This window comes from Clupea harengus, chromosome 4, assembly GCF_900700415.2.
Source record: "Clupea harengus chromosome 4, Ch_v2.0.2, whole genome shotgun sequence".
Lineage (NCBI taxonomy): Eukaryota > Metazoa > Chordata > Actinopteri > Clupeiformes > Clupeidae > Clupea > Clupea harengus.
In genome coordinates this window covers 12,942,620-12,964,584 of record NC_045155.1, presented here as the reverse complement: position 1 = coordinate 12,964,584, position 21,965 = coordinate 12,942,620, and the positions used below count along the sequence as shown (strand labels likewise).

General features: G+C 44.6%; 1 protein-coding gene and 1 long non-coding RNA gene across 5 annotated transcripts in view; one reads left to right on the top strand and one right to left on the bottom strand.

Moving 5' to 3' along the window:
* The window catches only part of clstn1 (calsyntenin 1), a 37,449-nt gene extending 29,529 nt beyond the window's left edge, over positions 1-7,920 (bottom strand). Inside the window, exon 1 of one of the 4 annotated variants that reach the window (XM_012826149.3) lies at positions 7,565-7,920. In XM_012826149.3, the coding sequence (XP_012681603.1) occupies positions 7,565-7,646 (82 nt within the window). In that variant the 5' untranslated portion in view covers positions 7,647-7,920. The remainder of the gene's footprint in view (positions 1-7,564) is intronic. The other 3 variants (XM_012826151.3, XM_012826150.3, XM_012826152.3) reach the window with 3 other exon arrangements.
* Positions 4,083-20,289, top strand: LOC116220309. Its single transcript, XR_004163563.2, has 3 exons — positions 4,083-6,573; positions 17,148-17,252; positions 19,447-20,289. It is a non-coding gene; the product is annotated as an uncharacterized LOC116220309 (long non-coding RNA).
* The last annotated feature ends 1,676 nt before the right edge of the window (positions 20,290-21,965 follow it).

Genomic DNA, 21,965 nt, shown 5'->3' with positions numbered 1-21,965 from the left:
TACTGCAGTTATGCTTAAACACTCGTTTACATAAGATAAATAATCCCAGCATGGATCATTCTGGTCACATATCTATTTTTAACACATCTCTTTTCGAGCACTTTGACGTGAAGCGAAAAGAGACTGATCGGGGCACGATCTGTGTCATGTAAGCATCCTCACATCTAGTGAAAGGACCTCTTTAATGAGTTTAAGCTTGATGGAGAGCTTGATGGAGTCACAACTATCCAAAACCCAGATGGTTCCACTAAATAGTAAGCGTGACTGCAGATATGAAATCATTTGTTTGATCATAAAGACAATTGAGCCATCTGCTCTCAGAGTGTGGAAGAGGTGGTGGTAGGTACACAGACTAGCACACGCGCACAAAGGCTTAGACAATGCAATCCTTGGAACAGGGGCCGAGCCAGCTATTTGCTTCTCTGTCTTTCTGTGTGTGTGTGTGTGTGAGTAGGCTTTCGGGAATGGGTTAAATGGGCTGTCTGCCAGTGTGGAAGTGGAGGCATCCGGAATGCCCCTGCCAAGCCAAGCCAAGCCTGCCCCCCCCAAAATCTGACGCTTAACTGCTAACCTCAGCATTCTGGGGACATAGACTGCGGCTGACCATGGGTGGCAGAGCCGTCTGGTCACCATCACGACTGGCTCTTGCTATCAGCAGCCATCTTGCCTTCTCGTGACTGCGCTCTCGGTGTCACCGCTCTCGCCCAGCGCAGATACATCAACTGATATGTGACCACATGATCGATGCAGACCCCTTATCACATGGGGGCTAAAGGCAGACAGATTCGATGGATGGGGCGGTGGGCTTCAGGATAATGTAACAGTCCTGCTATGCATGGCATGCAATCCTGTTACCCATCATGTAAACCAAGTGACACCTAATCCTATAATGGGATGCACCCGTTTCATTCACTTACAAGGTCATGGGGTGGAGAGACAACCGTATAAAGTGCGGAGGAGGTTCCACAAAAGGGAACATGGCTGGACTTGGAAGACTGGAAACTAAAACGTGTTCGTCAAGGTTTAATGGGTTGTCTTTACCCTGCCTATTTCAGGGCTGGACTGTTCCTTTGTCTTGTACATGTATCTCAGATTTCTCAAACAATGTCCCACCATTGGGAGTGGATGGAACTGAAAGGTTTCATATTGCCCTGCACCCATTGTTTCACATGTCTACAGTTTCCAAATATCATCAAAATAGGCTGGTCAATGTGTAAGCCAGAAAATGTCAAAGGCATACATATCTGACAGAAAAATACCAGGAACAATTATGAAGTCTGGAGTCCCCTGACAGACTTAGGGGGTAATTGGCAAACAGTTGCTGACCTCAAGGAAGCAGAAAGGGAGAGGAAATGCGAGATCTGATAAGGCAGTTTAGCCCACGGGGCATATTTAGCTGTTGCAACCAAGTGTGTCACAATTCGCTAGGCTCCTTTGTCCGACCTGAGCATTACTCAGATGTCAGTGAGTTGGTGTCTGTCTATAAAATTAAGAAACATGTAGACTATTGTAGAAATGCTGATTCCAACTACAATGCCTTAATGGTTCCAATGTATGCCAATTTAGTAAGATTTCTCCCCTAACGTAGTGTACATCCTCACTGTTGCATCGTTATACAGTCTTATCTTTTGTCAGCCAAACTTGAGAATCTGACATGAATATTCAACCTTTGTGATCCTTTTTCAACCCAGACAAAAGCCTGTGTAACCTGTCTACTGAATGAATCCGTGGGAATGCTTGACAAAAAAATATGTCCTGCATGTAATTTCGCTGACCGATTTAACTGGATTGTACTGTTATTTCCGGTCATGATGACACCATCTCTCTGCAAGGTGATGGTAATAACACACAGTATGGATTGAACACAATGACAACAGTCTATACCAATTAACACGCTCAACACCTTCCCTCTCCACACCTCCGGTGATAGCGAGCTGCGAGATCTGCCGAGAGAGGTGTTAAAGATCAGATAGCTGCTGTTAGCGATTGTAAAAAAGGGTTATGGGTGGGGGGAGCGGGGAGGGTTGTCGTAAGATCTCTACCTTGTCAGGGTGTGCTAGAAACAAACGCCTGGATGCCCCTTCACAGGTGTTTAGTAGCGGTTTCAAAAACTCTTCAGTAAACAAGAGTTTCTTGTTCAAACAATCTCTTTGACCCGACAGCCAAATTTGTCATAGCTATGTGACGTCTTCACAGAGCAAGTTGCTTCTCGTGAGAATGGCAACCATACAATGGGCTTGAGCTAATCCTGCATTACAATGGCCAGTCTGCCCACACACAAAGTGGCCCCAAGGCAAATGAGAAAAGATGGTTATGCCACACCATTAAAAGGAATTGTGGGAGATGGGGAATAATATTCACTATTATTGGCCTTGCCAATCTATTGTTTCTCTTTCCTTTCCAGACAAGTAGATGAAAGGGACATGGTCTCTGGTGTGGTACAAACAGTGCCTTTTAAAACACAGTGTCCATAGCCATTCAAGATGGTTTTGCTGCCATTATATGACAAAACAGCATTAGTCATGCAGAGAGATTCATCCACAGATAATCTCTGATCTCTCTCTCGTAACAACTCTGCCACTCCTTGAACGTTACATTGCTATCGTGACCCAAGAGCTTTTGAGAAGGCGTCAAAATCCATTTAATTAAACTGTCAAAACTCAACTCAGACTTTCTCATTTCAGATGCCTGCTCGGAGAATTAGCTTTAAGACAGGAAACTCCACAGTAATCCATCAGTCAATTTGTCTACAGTGAGTTATATACGGGCACACTCCTCTGTTTGCGGTGGAATTGAGAAGTGTCGGAGCTTGTTGAAGCAGGCCCTCCTCAATCACAGAGCTTTGACTGTTCTCGGTGGCCTAACGGCCCTTTAGACAAACCTGTGGGTGGGGGCCCCCAAACGTTCCGAAACATCCCTCCCCCACCCCCCCCCCCCCCCCCCATTCCACAAACAGGGGAGCCCTCACAGCCACACCAGGGCAGGCATGGGGTCAGTGTATGCTCAAGCAAACGTCTGTTTGTTCCCTCGGCAATCAAGGCCTGCATAAACAACGCAAAGGCATTTTCACTGGGGGGGGTGGAAGCAGCAGGGAGGAGGTGCCGGGGAGGGCGAGAGGGAGTGGAGGCAGCAGAGAACGGTGTGAAAGCTACTCAATCGGCATTCAGCACCAGACACACAAAAGGCCCAGTGAAAGTGAGAGAGGAGGAGGGGCAGGCTACCGCAATCCAAGAGAATGCACAGAGCTGGTTTTCATTCCACCTGTGGCTTTAGGGGCCACTGGGTGCCTCGCCTGCAGGTGAAGGTGCTCTCTAGTTACCTTGTTCCCATGGAATGTAAATGCAGTGACGCATTTAGTGAGGAGTGAAGAGAGGGGGCAGTATTTCTTATGGTGATAAAGCGCTTCAGGGGAGTTTCAGATAGGAACAACTCTGCTCTGCAGTTCTAAATGAAAGTGCTCATCTGCCGATATTGCATCCTCACAATTAAGTTGTAATTAGGTTCGTTGCCCCTAACAAGAAAGTGTTCTCCAACATTGTCATGAGGCATGAATGATACAGTTTATTGGCTTCATAACTGTTTGGAGAATGATCCATTCATTGCTCACCGCTTCTTTCTAACACACTAAACACATAACCTGCATTTAAATGTAGTTTTGACTGCGGTTAATTGCAGTCAAAACTATTTTGCAGAGCTATTATAATCATAGCATGCCCTCATCAAGGGTATCTCAAGAGGAAACATTTTGCCTTTGCCACATCAACCGAGGCTCGGTGACCAGCTGACCGAGTACATTGACGTGACCGACATAATACTCAGTAGTCAGTGACCAATTCTTGACAGATCACGGACTCACTTCAAGCAGGCAAAGGAACCACTAAGACAGGAGTTTTCCCTATGGCCTAGCCTCGGCTACAGCTGCCTCTTTACAGGCTTGACACACAATACAAAAGCACTCCCACTCGCACACGCACACGCACACACACGCACACACACACACACACACACACACACACACACACACACACAGAGGGTAAGGTAGACTTTTCCTGCAGGTTAGTAAGTTCCTGAATAGTGCATTATTGGTCGAAGCAGGCTTTGGAGACTAATGAAAGCAAGAGCGCCCGTGTCAAAGCCCATGTAACAGTGGGCACATTGTGAGGCGGTAATTCCACAACTTTGCCCCGAACTGTGGGCCAAGAAACCCTTTTGTTCCTCTGAGTTCAGATTCTATGAATAAATAGGCCAACAAATCAAGGGGTAGCCACGCAGCATGGAGCTCATGTCCAAGACGGTGAAATAACGTGTGTGGGAGGAGCGAAGCGAATCAAAACTACTGAAGGTTATCTTCACAAATCAACAACATTTTAATTCTGGGCATCCGAGCAAGACCAAAAAGACTTGACACGGCCATGCTAGATTTACCCTGGACTTCAAGCCACAACACATTCCTTTCAGATAGTTAAATGCAAACCACTAGGTATATTTAGCATGGTAGTGAATGCTAGGCGTTGTGAGTTATCTTGAGCTTAAGCTGACAGAGTGGTTGCCATGATCATCCCATACTGGTCCAAGACTGCAGGTCCTTCCATTTATTGAGAACCATGTTGTTTAAAAATGTGCAAATTGAAGATTAAAAGTCTATTAATCTATGTGCCTGGGCAGGCCTGGATTTATGTCAGAGTGGGCAGCTGTTTCCCTGGGGGGCCAGATAGGCCAGCTAATTTCACACAAGGCATAGCCTACCTCAGGGTGCTTTCCTGTCATTATTCAGTACGACCTGAGGAACTGATTAATGACAACTGTACATTAACGTACAGAAGATGAGACAAAAGCCATTAGTCAATTAACCTCTGGTTCTTCAGTGTCATGTTCCAGAGAAGCATCGAACGACACAATGGGGATGAAATAGTCACTTTCCAATCCATATGAACTGTCTGCTTGTACTTCAGAGAGGAACGTGGAGAGGACAGCAAATGAAGAGGCACCCTGCAATGCTGTGCCTCTGCTGGGACAGGCCAAGCATTTGACCAGAGGCCACAAGACAGGAGCGTGCAGCTGGTTGCATCTGTTTACATGAATGTGCTCCCAAAGGTTTTATATAGACTCAAGGATCATTGGGAAACAAAACTGAGGTTACTTTATTGAGACTATAGAAATTGGGGGTTACAACATGAGTATACAAACTGTAATATATAGCCTGATTGACATAAAAGTCCAGTGTGGTACATACCTCATAACCAAACCAAGAAATAAATAAATAAACAAAAGCAGACATCTGCACTACATGTTCTAGGGAAGCAGGGAGTTCTTCAAATGGAAAAGCATTTAATGTTATCCCAACGTCATGCCAGTACTCTAAATGACGGAAGTGTAAAACATAAGCCATCTCCACCTCCAAAGGGTTTACACACTTGCAAATGACTCATAGATAAGCTTACTAACATGAGTTTATGACTTCCACACCCTTGCTTAATGACCTGAAGTAGGTGTGGGGTTAAAAATATTAGTCATTTTCTGATGTTTCTGGCACAATACTATTTCACTTTCGCCATTCTTACAGAGCAAGATTAGTGATACAACCGAATCTGTAGTTTCAAAAGTGTCCAACACTTCCTATATTCCTTGAAGAGTTTTGCCAGAAAAGATAAGAACAACTTACTCTCTACATTTAGACTTTGACTGCTACATTGACCACAAATAAAAACACAGCAAGGTCAAGTCGAGGAGCTGAAAACGAGGGATTTTCAGCCTGAGAGAAAGGCAAGCCAAATATGGAAATGTCACATGTTACTTTCCCTGCAACTGTGGGGAACAAGGCAGGTGTGCTATGCAAACACATTTGGTCAATTGGTGTAACAGACTTCACAGTGTTATAGTCATTTCTCCCCACAACCCTTTCGTCTTCTCAATGCTTAACTTATTTTATTCTCTCTTCCAAATGCTTTCATGATCCGAATCTTGCTAAATGTTTCATTCTTTTGTTTAATTGTATTCCTTTGCCTAAAAAAATACAACTCCCAATTCCTATCAGAGAAGCCATTTCTTAATAGAAATCCTTCCTGTGATAAAAGGATAAGAAATATCGAGTTAAACAAGTTGTGCCTGCTTTCAGCTGGTCATCTGGGATCTTCAGTGATGGTCAACTTTAATTTGACATCACTGCTTTGAATTGAATCAACCATTCCAGTGACACATCAGACTGACAGGACCATGGAGCAATTAGTTAATTATCTGATCTAATGTTGGTGGAGATGCATTCTCAGCTGCTTCACATAGCAACACGTCCATTTTACCAGTTCCGCAGGAGACTGTCCAATGTGGGACCGTGTTTTATTATAGTATTGAGGCCATATAAGTATGTAACCAATAAAATGGATGGTAGGCTATGTATAAAATATGGGGGAGGGGGACCTGCAATTTGCGTTTCTAGAAAAAGGGGAGTGCCAGAAGACTTATGGGCTAGAACTGTTGAAATTCCGTTGCAAATTAAAACTTCGATTGTTCTGTGATGGCCTACTTCACGGCTCTCTAAAACAGCGAGGACACAGAACAGGAAGCTCAGCAACGCTGGTGGGTAATCTATTCACACGGCACCACCAGTCATTCAATTAAATTAGTTCTGTGCTTTAGTTCCACATTGAAGTATCGATGAGAGACTGACCGTCCTGCTGCCTCTGGGCTTAACTGGGATGTATGTTTCACGGTACATTCATCATCTACGGAACGGCTTGGTGCACCTGCTGCGATAATTTAGCTGCGCTTGTGAACGCGATACATATGCATTTTTAAATCACTGTACAAGAAGTGTTGGCATCTGGATCTGCAATGCGTACACGGAAAACGTTAGCTAGCTCACTTCATCGGCATGGTGTTTATTTGCCAGCACACAATAAATCAAACACAATCATTTACAGTTAACATCCTATACAGCCAGTGTCACTGGGTTAAGGTGCGAGTCAAATAAAAAAAACCATTGTCGTTTTTAAAGGCGGCGAGCAACGCAGGTATCACTAAAGGTTATAACATGGATAACCTTGGCCCACGAGCTGCCTTGGTTAGCCAGTCCGACAACCAAACCCCATACAGGGTGTTGCCAATAGATATTGTGTTATACCCGCTGAAAGAACACTCAAGGTAGTCTTCTAGTGAATAGCCTACAACAGCAAAGGGCATTCCTACACATTTTACGAGATAGATGGATTAATGTATTTCATAATGCCACCTATATCTTTTTGTCAACTTGGTCTGTGTGAATTATTTCGTTTGAAATTCAGAATGGGTTTAATCTTTTGCGACACGCAACATATAGGCTACACGGATACTTTGGCCATGAACATCCATCCGATTAGGGTGCGAGACAAGCCATCCTATGGGCTGGATCGCCCATCAGGCATCCCCACTGAGCCTACAACCATCAGTAGTTTAAATATGTTTCCCTTACACTAAGCACAAATCAGGCCTCCTGAAAGCAAAAGCTATAAGCGATTGTATGTGTAACACGGAAACAGTCCATCTGAATTAACGAGACAATGAGGGATAAACACAGCGTCTTGCGGCTTACCTTTGGCTGCCTCCACCGCACATAATAGTCCTAGGACCAGTCCGATTGCAGACGCTAAGGGTTTATACCTACGGAACTTCATCCCGTTTTTTAAGTAAAAAACACAGGAGACGTAAACACTCTTCTCTAGTCCTCGTCAACGCGGTCAATTATAATGCACCCTGTAAATAAATATCCAGAAGATGTAATACGGCAACCGCGATAGTTCTAAGATGGCTGCCGCCGCCACCGCCGCTTAGCTATTCCCTTCAATCACCCCCTCTCTCGCAGTTTTGCAGCTGTATCCAACGGGAGAGATGGTAGCGTGACGTCAACACTGTTATTGTGGGAGTGCTAGCTGTGCCTATTGCCCAGTGCTCAGAAAACTAAACCCAGACCCAGGGAGGGGGGCAATAAGAAGTCTGCTTGTAGAGAAGGCAGTGCGCACTGTTTTTTGATCTAGACATCTATATCCGTGGTGAACCTGCTCCGCTTTTGTCGCCCTAAATAGGCCTTCCTGATTACAGAAGTCTCTTTTCTTTTTCATAAAACGGTGGCTATAGCCTACATACATACAAACATACTTTTTTGACATCTCTTAAACAGGCTTAATAATAAAATATGAAAATAATCAAAATATTAGGAGCAGTGTCTTTATGATGACGACCATTATTCAAGAGGTAGTCAAGGAAAGTAATGTGTGTTTTATTAGTATGGTAGTGTTTGTCGCCTACAGATTTTGATGATCTTTCCACACATCAACCTATGGGGGGGATATCATTTGGTGATCAGTGCTTTATTGTTATTTTCCCTATTTCTAGATGGAATGTGGAGTGATTTCATCTTCTGGGTTTGTAAACATACTGTGTAACCTCCAAATTCATGACGGGTTTTGATATTGCACCACTCTTTTTCAACAATACATCACATTTATTCGGTCTCCTACGCTGAGTTCTCACCACATGCAGGGGCATGAATATAGCTCTCAGTGTTTGAACACATTTGAGAAATGTGTTTACCTCAGTCATATTCAATGGCCATTAGTCATTCTCTCATCGGAGCCTTGACTTCTGGACTTCCACAGCCGCCTTGACGCACTGTGCATTGCCTTCTAGAAAGACAAAGCACTGACCCCCAACAATGAGTAAGCATCTCCTTCACCCCTCTCTCGCTCACTTGCTCACTCTCTACGTCCCTGCTTCCCTCCCTCTTCACTCCTCTCTTTCAGTCTGCCTGTCTCGAGTAAAATTTTAATTAAACCGCACCATGGTGTGAGCGTGGTAAAGTTCACAGAGGGGGAAAGGTATGCTACGACTCACAGAGAGCAAAGCTGTTCTTCGTTGCTTGACTGCAGCGTGTTGCAGGATAAAACAACACTCAGGGATGTGATGGCATGGAGACTGATGACTCATGGTTATATAGGTATTAAAGGTTACAGAGCTCACAGTTTGCTGAGTGTAAGAATTTCTGTAGCTCACAGCAGAGGGCTGCATTAATCGATGAGGATGCTGCTGAAAGTAGGTTTGACATTACCCCTCTTTCTGTATGACTTGCATGTGATCTGATTCCCATCATCAAGACTTGTCAAATCGACACTGACATTTAGGTCATGAGAAACAGCCGTGATGTGACAAATTCAGTTATGTTTTGCACATTGTCTTTTACCAAAGAAGTGATTCTCATAAATAGGTGTACATGAACTCAATGCTGAACAGCAAGACCTTCTTTGAGCGCTAAACAGCTTAGTCATGCCTGGAAAATGTAGGTAAAGAGCAATGCTTTCTAGTGAGCACACTCATGTAGCCTCGATTCACTGGCGGGTCTATTAAACTGGAGCTGTCTTTTCCCTAGCAGCAGGGCCCTGGCACAATGGGCATTTGTTCCTCTCTGGCAAGGCATGAACTAACTGCTAGCAAAGCTGAAGGCCCTACAGATGTCCATTCCTCAGGAGAAAATAGGGGCAACAGAATGCTCTTTGTGGATGCTCGAGGACAATAGCTTAGCTAGGCACGGCGGAGTGTTTGTCACAACAGTGACACTTAAACAGGATTAGGGCATTTCCTCTGGGTACACGGCCACCTTTTTGGTCCTGGGTCATAGCAACATCTATAAACGCTTCGGAAAAAGATTTTGTTCTTCAGCCAACTTCAAGGGGAAAAAAACAACTTTGATCTGCACAGTGCAAGACACTGTCTCCCCATAGGACAAGAAGACAGGATTTGAGGATTTGATTTATGAACTTCCTCTGGTGAAAGTGAGTTGAGCTTAAGCTGCAGAACTGTCCCCTGAATTCCGAGCTGCCTCATCTTCTCGGCTCTGCTAGGCTGCCTTTTTTGTTAGTGCATCAGCTTGCGGCTACTTATTACAAAACGGTGTGAGTCAACCAAAGAATTTACCGGAGAGTTGAAAGCAGAGCACCCAAATAACTATTTGCTGGCGGTTAAGTGTGCAGCATTATATAATTATACATTTGCATAATCTACTGTTAACATTATGAACAGTCCAGGTACAGTATATACAGATTGCAGCAAAATTGCCTGACATCAGAGAAAAGTGCTTGAAATTGAAGTCATCCTGTAGTCTTACTATCAAACATTGATCCCCCTGGTTGCACTGCAGTCTTTCTGTGTTTGCAAATCCAGTGTTCCAACACATTTAATACATTTGCATACTCGTGTGTGTCTGTGTGTGTGTTTGTGCTTCTATTTGCAGCGGAGTGATATGTGTTTGCTGCCATGAAAAATAGATAACTGTATCTCCCTAGCAATTTTCATGCACATTCCACCCACCAGAATGCTGGCTCTCTGCATGATGTCCTGGTGGCTTCATGGAATTTCAGTGTAAGGAAATGAATTAACGGGATGTTTCAATTAATGTGATTTCACATGTATTATCCATCAAACACTACAGAAACGGCAGGATATTAAGCAAAAACACATGGTGCTAATGTATCGTTAATTACCCATTTATGTAAATCTAAGTTCTGAAACTATTTAAATAGAATAACAATAACTACATCAAGTAAAATACAGCAATGCAATTATTTCTGTTTGGTTTACAATGTTCAAACACTAATAGTTCTGGCTCCAAAAACACATTTTTCAGTCTTGAATCTTAAACTGGATACATTCATTACTCGAGACAAGCTTTTCTTCATGAAAAGCAACATTTGCTATGTTTAATAGTTCAGTTTTGAATAACCTGTGCAATGTAGTGGGCCGGGTATTAAGCTTTGTGAAGAGAGACATGGTTGCTTCCTGCAGAAGCATGTCCTTAAGATTGTAAAAGTTGAATAGTTTGCCATCAGTCTTTCCATGTATATAGCAGAGCATACAACATACTTTTATTCAAACAAAGATGTCCCAAAGAAACAGAGCAAAACTATTAAGCAGAGAAACAACAGCTGACCTTGTTAGGAAGCAACCTGATGGTACCAATATAAGACACAGACAATAAACATGGTCATTTATTCAAACCTATAACCCCGACCACACATCAGTGAAATCAAACTCGTTCTGCAGCAGAAACAATACCCTGCTGACTCTCATTTATTCAGACCTCCCCCTTTTGACTGATTAATAATTTGCCAATGCATATTTCATATAAACTGGGACCACTGCATCTAGCCAGGCAGCATGCTATACTGATTAATACATGGTATGGGCAGCGGCCTCTGAAGTTTCAGGAATACATGAATTTTGATATTTGATGTCTGACTCAACATCCATCATTACGCACAATGTGTGAATGCCTCTGGGGAAAGTTTCGGAGTTGGAGGAGAGAGTTCATTTTAAGTAAACACGCGCCACTGACAGAGGCACAATACACCACAAAGCAAAGATCATGAAAGGAAAAGAGGGTGAGAGACAGAGAGAGAGAGAGAGTGAAGACGTAAAGAAAAAAAACCAACCTTGCCAATTAAAGAGCTCAGCTGCACTGCAGCAAAGCGCTCAAGTCGCTCGGTTGCGCAGAACGTCTTCATCTGTTGCTCGGTGGCTTGTCAGGACAGGGACAAAGCTGGGGAGGTTGCTAGAGTGTGGCAGGGTTGACGCAGGCGTCCTATTCTCAAGAGTCTGCAGGTCCCACTGGGGAGGGGGGGGGGGGGGCCCATCTCTCTGTGTCTGTGTGTGTGTGTGGGAACAAGGCAGATGGTAAACAGGGAAAATGGCAAGCTAAGAGCTAGATGGCCCCATCTGGCTTTTTCTTCCTTGCCAGTCTCAGTGAAGCATTTACATATTATATGTATATTCCTTGTCTTTAGTGAGGTGTTTATAACTTCCTTTATGGTCGCACATGAGCAAGACATTTGCAAGATGTCATTGTATTCTTTTTCCAAATTATTTAATGTAGCATGGAGAAGCCTCCAGGACTTTCTCTCCCAGGTCCTCAGTGGGAATGTGCCCACATGGGGAACACGTTGCCTCAGTGGGGTCAGGGGTGTGATGAGGGCTGATGGAAGGTTTTGACAGTTGTGTACTTTAAAGACCTTGACCTTTGACCCACAAGTGAGCTGTTCCTGACATGGGATTTTACGCCCCTGCAGTGGTCCTGCTGCAGCCACCACTCACTGGGCTCTGTTTTCTGTTTCCGCAGGGAGGCTGGGGGCAGGGACTATTATGATCATTGGGACTCTCCCAATCATTCTCTCCAGAGACTGGGGCCTGCGGCTGTTCCGCCCATCCACTCCTTGAGCTTTGAGCTCTGGGGCCTGCCATGCCTGTTTCTGTTGGTGGCAGTGACTCAAGGGGGCAATTCTGACCTGGCAGGAAACAAACAAACACACACACACACACACACACACACACACACTAATGCATGCACACACACACAAACACACACACACACACACACACTTACTCATATAAGGAAACAGACATGTTCAAACACACACGCCCAGAAATGCTCACTGACACTTACAGAAATGCCATGGTAGAGCCAGAGAAATCAGAGACAGAATCAGAGAAGTACACACCCTCAAAACAGACAACTCTAACCTACTAAAATGAATACACTATCCACACAAATACCTTCTTCTGAAGAGACACGGAGCTCTAAAAACAACAAAGAAAAAAAAGCAATCACGTTCACTTGCCGCATGAGAAAACCTGTCGTCCAGATGAAGGAAGTGAGCCTACTCATTATCCCCACAACGCTGCTCAGAGGAAAGTGGGTGATATAACATAAAACCAGGAGAAAGAAAAAGAAATGGACTCATGCCAGCTTCCTCTACCTCCACCTCCTCCAAGTCCTCTCATCTCCCTCTCCTCCTCCTCTGGTCAGGGTGCAGTTGGGTGTGTAAATCCAGAGTCCAGACAGCAGACTGTAGCCAGGGAGTATCAGACCTGCCTCTGCCATTGAACAGGGTCAGTGCTTAGTCATGTCAGTGCTTAGTCATGTGAGGCGTGGCGTGGCGTGGCACGGTGCGGTGCTACTGGCCATATTAGCATCAGCCGCCACCGCCAACGCCTGTCACTGGGCCTCAGTCTCTCCCCAGGCCCCACTCCACAACGCTCAGAGAGTGTCTGAATCAGGCAAACAGACAGACAGAGAGAGAGAGCCATTGGAGCTGCTGTCTTTGCCCAAGTCAACCATGAGTCAGAGTCCCGTGCGAGACGATGTCACATTTTCCTAAAAAAAGGAAGAGGAAATTGTATCATGGCTAATTCTGGCAGAGGACTGGATGGAATAGTCAGAGCAGTGGTCTGTCTGGTTATGGAGAAGCTCACCACCAGACTGAGGAGGGATTGAAGGAGACAGTTGGTTTGGTCAAGGAGGTGACACAATGGATGCTTGTGATGATGGGCGTAGAAGTCGGTGACCTCCATCATAGACTGTTTACTTTGCATGCTGGGAAATTCACACCCTCCTTCACTGACTGCGATGTGGAAAAAGATCTGGGACATGCCATGGCTACGGTCCACAGTGTCTGCGATGCTAATACAGTATGTGTTACGTTTCCCTGTTCAACCACTGAAGACACAAATTATATCTTTCTCTGTGTGTCATCTCATTTTGACAGACTGATTGGGAGAGGATGCTGTCGTGAGCAGATCCCTGTCCTCTGACTTCACTACCCAAGAGACACTATTTCTAGCATGTCTTCTCTGAGCAGGCAGGGGTTTGCAGTACACAGCAGTGACAGTATGACCTTTCAATTATTGATCCCCCTCTAGCATCAAACACATCTCTCTGCCCTCCCCCTCACTCTGTCCCTCTTTTTTCTCTCTCTCTCTCTCTCTCTCTCTGCCTCTTTCTATCTTTATCTATCTGTCTCTGACTCTTGTAGTTCCTAGATATGGCTGTGTGTACCTGCAGAATCAGCAGTGTGAAGCGTAGCGTAATTCATACAGGGCTGTCAGCAGAATATGGGGGAAATAAGGGACCATTTCCAGCCTTGGGGCAGACAGAGAAATATTAGCTTGTCATGAAGAGAGACAGCATTGGCCCATACATCATCATCATCACATCGCACCTCACCAAATGCCCCCATATACCACAAACACCAAATGCCAAGGTACCACATTCTGCTCTCCAATGGTCAGGAAGTACAATTTTGAAATGCTGGTTTGTAATATCCTGGTATTGCTTGTATGTATTATACATAATCGCAGAAGAACTTACAACTAGAATCAGAGTCAGTCAGAAATCCATATGCTGTAGCAGAAAACACATGTGTATAGTGCATTTGCTTTATACACACATAATACATACCATGCTGTTCATTTGTTTTTCATGATGCTCGTAGCTGCTATAATGGCTGCATTCCCTCAGATGGAGGAATTTGAGTAATTTCACACAGTGCCCATATGAGTCTTACGTCACTCCCTCCTACACCCACTAGAGAGAACTGGCCATGTGTTTCCACCCGGCCCTCGGGGAGTCTGTAAATAGTCCACTTGTTCATAGCTGCCGTAAAAACCCTCTCTGCCTGGGACCTCTGCATACACCCGCACACACACACACACAGGCCAGCCTTGTGAATGCCGGCAAACCTGTCCAAAATAACCGCTCGCTCACTCCTGTCCTGTCTCCAGCTCGACATTTTCCTCTGCCCAGTGCCTTGATAAATGTGGCGAGGTATTTTAGGAATCCGTCTTAGGACGAGATAACACGGGGACAGCTGCTCTCTAATTTTAAATTGGGTGCCTGAGGACATAGGTGCCTCAGGAACCAATACGTCCCAGAGACGAGACTGATTTCAGCCCGCCGACATCTCAGCAAATAGTCTCAATTTATACCAGACAGATGCTCTGCAGAGAGAATAGGGCCCTGTATGAGTAAGGGAACATATCAACAGAGACTGACTGATAAAATAATGAGACAGACTCCAGTGTCCTTTTTTATCAGTCACAATGACATCCCCATATTGGTAGAATGGTTACTATAGCAACACAACCTGTACATGCTGACTGAAAGGGATTATCGTGAGACTTCAGGGTGTCTGTGTGTGTGTGTGTGTGTCTGTGTGTGTCTGTGTCTCTCTCTGTGTGTGTGTGTGTGTGTGTGTGTGTGTGTGTGTGAGAGTGTGTGTGTGTGTGTGTGTGTGTGTGTGTGTGTGTGTGTGTGTTTTATTTGTCTTTGTTCTTTCCCTGAAAGGACACATAGATGGATTTTTTGTTTTGTTCTGTGGAAGTTTTGTTTCACTGTGTAAGCATCTGCAGATCCAGTATGCAGTGCAGTGAGAACACTAGATCTTGCAATCTACTCTGCAAAGCCTGACCCTCTTATCATTATCTCTCTCACACTCACCTGTACTCTTGACCTAGACTTATTTGAAAGCTGTGCGCACACACACACACACACACACACACACACACACACACACACACACACACACACACACACACACACAGTACCCCCGTTATTTCCAGGCAAGTGAAAAAGATCCTCAGTGCCTGCCTGTTGGAACGTTCTCTCTCTGCAAAACTGAACAGCCATTTGCTTTCCTCCGCACAGGAGCTGAACAGCTGGTGGTGCGGAAATGGCTTAGTCTGTGTGTTTACACAGGCAACAAGAGACCCATCACACTCAGACATCTCCCACAGAGCTAACTCATGGCATCAAATCTGATCTCATAATGTTGTGAAAAGTAAACACACATCCCTGATGTTTCTTTGATGGGGGGGCCATGATAACTGACTAGGTGATGAGCGCGGGATGAATGGCTTGCCGCGGGCCACTTGTCCTGTTGATGTTTGGGGTTCTGAAGGGCCTTGCACGGAGTGGAGAGGGAGAAGAAACACTCTGAGGAGTGCGGAGCGGGCAGCCAGTCAAAGGGAGCAGCAGGTCCTCTCTGCGGCGGACGCCTCAGAGTGCCCTACGAAGGTGCTGCCAGTTTCACGGGAGCCGTCCCCTCCCCCCCTCCTGCTGCTGAGTCACTATGAGCCCTGCCCCCACTTACACATGACCGACGCTAATCTAATGCAGAGATAAACAGGAGGTGGCAGAGGGGGTTATTATTGATACATAGAGTGTTATTGAACTGTTTTATAAATGTTTTCGATTTTGTCTATCATCTATACAGCCTACAGTCTACACATTAAACCTAGAATAATGTGATATGCTATAAAATAATATTGCCTTACATCTAGGAATTTAGATTTGACTCCAACAGTAATACAGAAAATGTCTTCAGCTATACTCTGTTTGTACTTTGAGAAAAATACCTCTAAGCCAGTATGTCTTTTCTGGTGCACTACAGGGACTTCTTCAAACACTCCCTGCCTTCTCAGAAATGGAATTCAATCAGGTCGATCCCATTTTCCTTCAGGTGCGGAGCAGCCTCATTTCCACATAGGAAATGGCTGATTCTGGCTTGTACCATCCAGCAGTGTTTAGTACCATCTCTCTCTCTCTCTCTCTCTCTCTCTCTCTCTCTCTCTCTCTCTCTCTCTCTCTCTCTCTCTCTCTCTGCACTGCTGTCTGTTGTGCTTCCAAGCCCTCATCTAATATGGAGGGGGGGAAAGAGTGTAATAACTGCAGCTCTGAACTTTCAAGTCGGTAGCAGCTTTCATTATTCACTGCCATGGCAACTGCTTGCTGAGCATCTTTTTTTCTCCCTTCTGTGCGCATCCCTGGGGAGAGAGTTTATCACTCCTGGCTTCTCCTTTTCAAGCGCAGAGAGGTGCTAAGGACAGCAATTGTATGTGCTCTGTGAACAATTGAAAAAGGAAAACAACACTGAACTCAATACGATGAGAGGGTTTTGTGTACTCCCGGTCTGAATCTATCTGTCTCGCATGAAATATATAAACATGCAGATAAATAAGACTGGCACAGGCATATAAATACACTAAGATATTTGGAATTTTACAACCGATGAGCTGTGGTTCATGTTCCCTGCTGTGTTGTAGCATGTGCCAGTCAAGGTAAGAGCAATGCTAAGCCACATGGTTTTCACTTGCAGACATTGTGTTGTCCCATCTGTCTTCTATAGACAGCAGACCCCAATCTCTAACACACATCTCTTTCCATCACGACAGACTGGTACACCAATATTTAGTTGTGAAAGTTCAAGGCTGTAAATGATAGTCTGGAAAGCCCCCATGCTGGATCGGATATAGCCATCAATATATTTTTAAACCGGCTTTCTGTGTGTTTATAGGATCACGTCATCGCATGCCTGCACTGGCAGCCCATGTTGGCCATGCCGTTTCCCCGTCTATGACGTCCTATGGGACCCCACCAGCACAGCACCATCTGATCTGTGGTGAGTGCCAGCCTAATCAAGAGTGACGCTTGCAGCTATAGTCTAGCCTTTGACTCATAATTAGAATGCATCATGGGGTGAACTTTAAACAGCAAGTATACTGATTGCCATGTAATTCTGGACCTTGGCTCAGACTACTTGACTACTGATTGGTGTGTAATTACCATCAGGAGCTGGGTTAACAGTGAGGTGTGTGTGGGGGATGGGGACTCTTTGGGTGTGGCTGTATGAAAAAAGGCTGTTTGCCGCAAATGGGGGTCTCCTCAGATTTTGTGTGGGGTTGTTCATTGTGGGGAGTGGGAGCCTACTTGCCTTACTTTAATGTTGGGTTGGTGGCTAGACTACAAAATTATTGAATGGTATGATAAGGTATGTCTTTTTAATTCTCATAAGTTGGTTCTGCTAACTTTAGCCTAACAAGTTTAGTTCCGAGATTCCGGATGTCTTTCTTAGCTGTTTAATACGCTAAATTTAATCACCAGACACATGTGCAAATTATCCACCAAAATCAAAAAGAGACCCAGACACCAACAATTGTTTTGGATGTAGATGTGGTGTTCTTGTGTTCTGTTTGTAATTGTTTTGATTGAACAGAGAAGAGACAAACAAAATCCAGCTAGAAACATTTAGCCACTGACTGATTGTCATCATTACAAATGCGGAACATGTCTCTTCAGTTCAAGGCTAGTGACCACATCACACAGATACAACAAATATTCAAGTCATTGCTCAGCGAGCTAGAACAAAAACAGAGGACATCACAAGGGAGATTTTTATTCAATTTTCCACAATCTCAAAAACTGGAATAAAAAAAAATGTTTGGGCTTATCTAAAATTGCTTTTGAATACCTGAAAGGATAAGGAAGAAAATAGCAGTGGGCTCGGGCATGTGGAGTGCTCATCAGAATCATTGATATCTTCAAATGCTTTTTCTTACAATCCTTCTGAGTACAATTACATCTCAACACAGATGGTATCTCCATAATTTCTCCCCCCACACACATATCCACCCACTAAAGGAAGTGGGAAGACTTCCTGATAGCAAAACCCATTAGTCTGTGGGAGGTATATAGCATGGGAAACCCTCAGACAAACCCTAGTTGCAATTTAAACAGACGTGCTGACTGGCAGGTGTGTGTTCCCAAATACTAGGACTCTTTGGCTATGCTACAGTGATAAGTTCAAAATCCACCGACCCTTAGAACGTAATTGGTCCATTTCAGTGAATGAGCAGAGAGTTGACACGGGGGCAGACTTGAATGACTGTTAGGAGATTGCATTGTTACTAACAACACAGGGTTGTGCCTCACAGCCTATAACAAGACATTGTATTTATCAAGGACCTTTTTGACAGTTATGTAATGGCTAATATATGCAAGGAAGTGGTTGCATAAAGCTGTTCTGTGCACATTAACTTAATGACATGATGTTTGAATAAAATGCCAGGGCAACTCTTAATTGTCTTGTCTGTGCTTATGCTAATCTAAACATGGTGGTTCAATCTGAATATTATGAAACGTGTTCACAAGCTAACCTCAGTCTAGTGCTTTGTTCACCTCACCTGTCATTTCCTTTCATTATGTGTGTAATGGTAAGCTGCGGGTTAAGCTCCGCATTGAAACGATTGGCATGGCAATTTACAGGCCACTTCAAGAGTTTAGCGGATCAACAGCTGCAGCATAGAAATGCTGTTAACTCTTTACATTAATGACCCCTTCACAAATGTCAATTACAAACAGTAGCGAACATGAATTGAGAATGAATAAAGTCACTTATGGTTTATGAACACCACATGGTTTGTTCATGTGAACTAATGCATTGACTTATGTTGGTTAACGGACCCCTTATGAAAAGTGACAGAATTATTCCTGGTCTAATGCTTCCATTGAATAATCTCAGAGCCTTTGACCTTATTATCCATGAGCCAGTTGACGTGTACAGTTACAAGTTGCCTTTGCTGGAACTACTGAATAGAACAATAGAATATTAAACCAGTAGAACACAACTGAGGGGAAACAGTCAGAGTAATAACTCTGATTAATTAAGTGAAAAGGACACTAATAGTGAGAAACTCACAACCAGGGTTTGCTGAAAGTTACTTCTGCAGTATGACTGAACTAAATGGCCAGATGGCATTACGCCCTCTCTCTCGCTCTCTCTCTCTTTCTCCTCTTCACAATCGCCGACACATAAGCCCATCACTCATCTCTGCTCTGAGAAGAGGAGGATCCGTCACGGCCCCCAACAAGAAAAGGACGGCTGTATGTCTCATTTCCAGACACAAGAGACCCTGAACACTCAGCGTTAAGGTGAGCTGCCCAGACCACAGTCTCTTCTCCAACCCCCGGACTCGCCACGACTCATCACTATCAAACAAGCCATTTGGCAGCTGACTAAGGACAGTGAGGGAGGTGTGGCAGTGGTGGGAGAGAGAGAGAAACGCTGCACCAGACAACAATCCTTCACCGCGCCTCCTCATAGCTTCATGCAGATTCCCTTCAGCCCTCTCACGGCGCTTATGATTCATTTAGCAGACTTCTCTCCCTGGCATCCACTCCTCCAAGCATAACGGATGAGATTCATTTTTTGCTTCCCTCGCATCTTTTTAAACTAAACTCCAGCCAAAGCATCAAACAAATAAGTGCAAATCATGGGAAATGGCGCTACCACTCAGTCTTTTAAGCAGGTTACTTGAGATGGCTGCCTAGGTTGCTGTTTATTTTTTTTATGGTTACTGCCTGCCCTAAATGCCTTGATAAATGGTTCTCCTTGTTTGAGTTTCTGTCTGGGGTACACCAGACCAAACAGCTCAGTGGCGAAGCCATTAAGGAAAACAGATCACCGAATGCAGATGAGACACCTGCTGAGTAGAAATAAGAATAAGATGGAGTCCTTCACACCAAATCATCTGTTAATGAATGCTTTCAAATAAAAAGCTTGTCTCAGTAATTAGGGGATGGCTTGCAACACTAACACAAAGTCAAATTACGTGCATGTTGTTCCCATGGCACTAATGTACTGTCTAACTCTCTGTGGGAACACATGACATATTTCTATTATGAAAATGTTAGAAAGGACAAGAAATGTTGTCAAAGGAATTTGAGATGTTTCATCAAAATGTGATTAATCTTTAAAGACTGTACAGCAAAGCCGCACCGATAGCAGGCAAACACTGCAGCACAGATGGCACGTAACTGATGGTTGACACGTATCCAAATTCAAATACCGTCCTTGTGCCAAGCTGACAATGGTTTCGGCGTCCTCTTGGTGTGTTTTCAAGTGGTTGCCTTCTTGCCGGGCTTTTCAGTTGGATATGTAAACATGTTGAAGCCTCTCAGAGGCACTGTGGGCCTGTTGTACCCTCAGGATAATATGGCTTAAAGCCACATCTTGATACACTTGCCAGCAACAAACTATGCTTAACCGGAGGCAACAAACACTGAAGTAAAACACAGTATGCAGTGATTATGATGTTGTGTGCTTAGATTTCTCCAGTTATTTTATGAGCTACCACTGAAGAGTAACCACAAGCGGTTGGCATAGAACCCAGCATTAGTTCTTCTAATTGTTAAGGAAACTGAAGCTTCCTTCCTCAAGAATGCTGCTGTTGGTTACAAAAGCAGAGTGGAACTTTTTCGAAATGATTAATTAAATGGATACAGCAGAGCATCGATCGGCCCGCACTCAAGCCCACGGCACAGGAATCATTTGTCTAGAGCTTGCATCAGATAAGTCATCTCCCCATATGCCTTTCTTTCAATTAATCTAATCAACATCTCTTTCCCAACCAGAGTAAAGTCCCCCCCCGCCCCCCTCTGTCTGTCTTGGCAGGGGCTCATTGTTAGAATCGCAATCAGGCTCAGGCTCATGCTCTGCTTGCTTCGGCTTGTTGACTGCTGTCTCGATCGTGTGGGGTGCGCTAAGCTACAATGTCCAGACTCTGTGTTGCATAATGTGGCATGCCAGAGGCAGTTATCGCCTGCATCAGACACACACACACACACACACACACACACACACACACACACACACACACACACACACACACACACACACACACACACGGAAAGAGAGAGAGAGGGAGCTCAGGGTTATAGTCTGCCAGTGGTGTCGTGGCTACACATGATGCCCTTCAGTCATGCAGCTCACATTTCCCAGGGCACCCCTCAGTGAGTCTGGAGCTTAGCACTGGCGGTCGCAGTTCAGCCGGAGGTGAGGGCACACATCACTGAGAATGAGTTCATTACCTCAACCAGCCAGTCTAGTCTTCCTTCATTTCCCTTCCTTACTTCTCCAGGCAAATAGCAGTATTATATGAAACAGGCATGTGAAAAATGAGTAGTGGACCACGATCACGTGATCAATGAAAATCAAACCAGTCCTTCACATCTGTTTGAGGAGCTCTGGTTCATGATCGTGAGATCAGGCTGTTGTGCACCCCCATGGCCATTGTTGCTTCACAGCACAGGTAGGCGTGCAGCACTGAGGAGGTCCAGTCGAATAGGCCTACTGACGTGAGATATTAGTAGCTTGATAAACAACTGTTGTTTTATTTACAAATGGCAGTCAAAGTTTTAGTTGGTCTTGTTGATCACAATCCAGCCCCTGACATAAGTGGTTCTCGGTTCTAGACCTGTGAAGTGTTGTTGCCACTCTAGAACCTGTTTTCCTGGCCGAGAGACGGTTCTTTGGCCGTTGAAACACTGAATCACA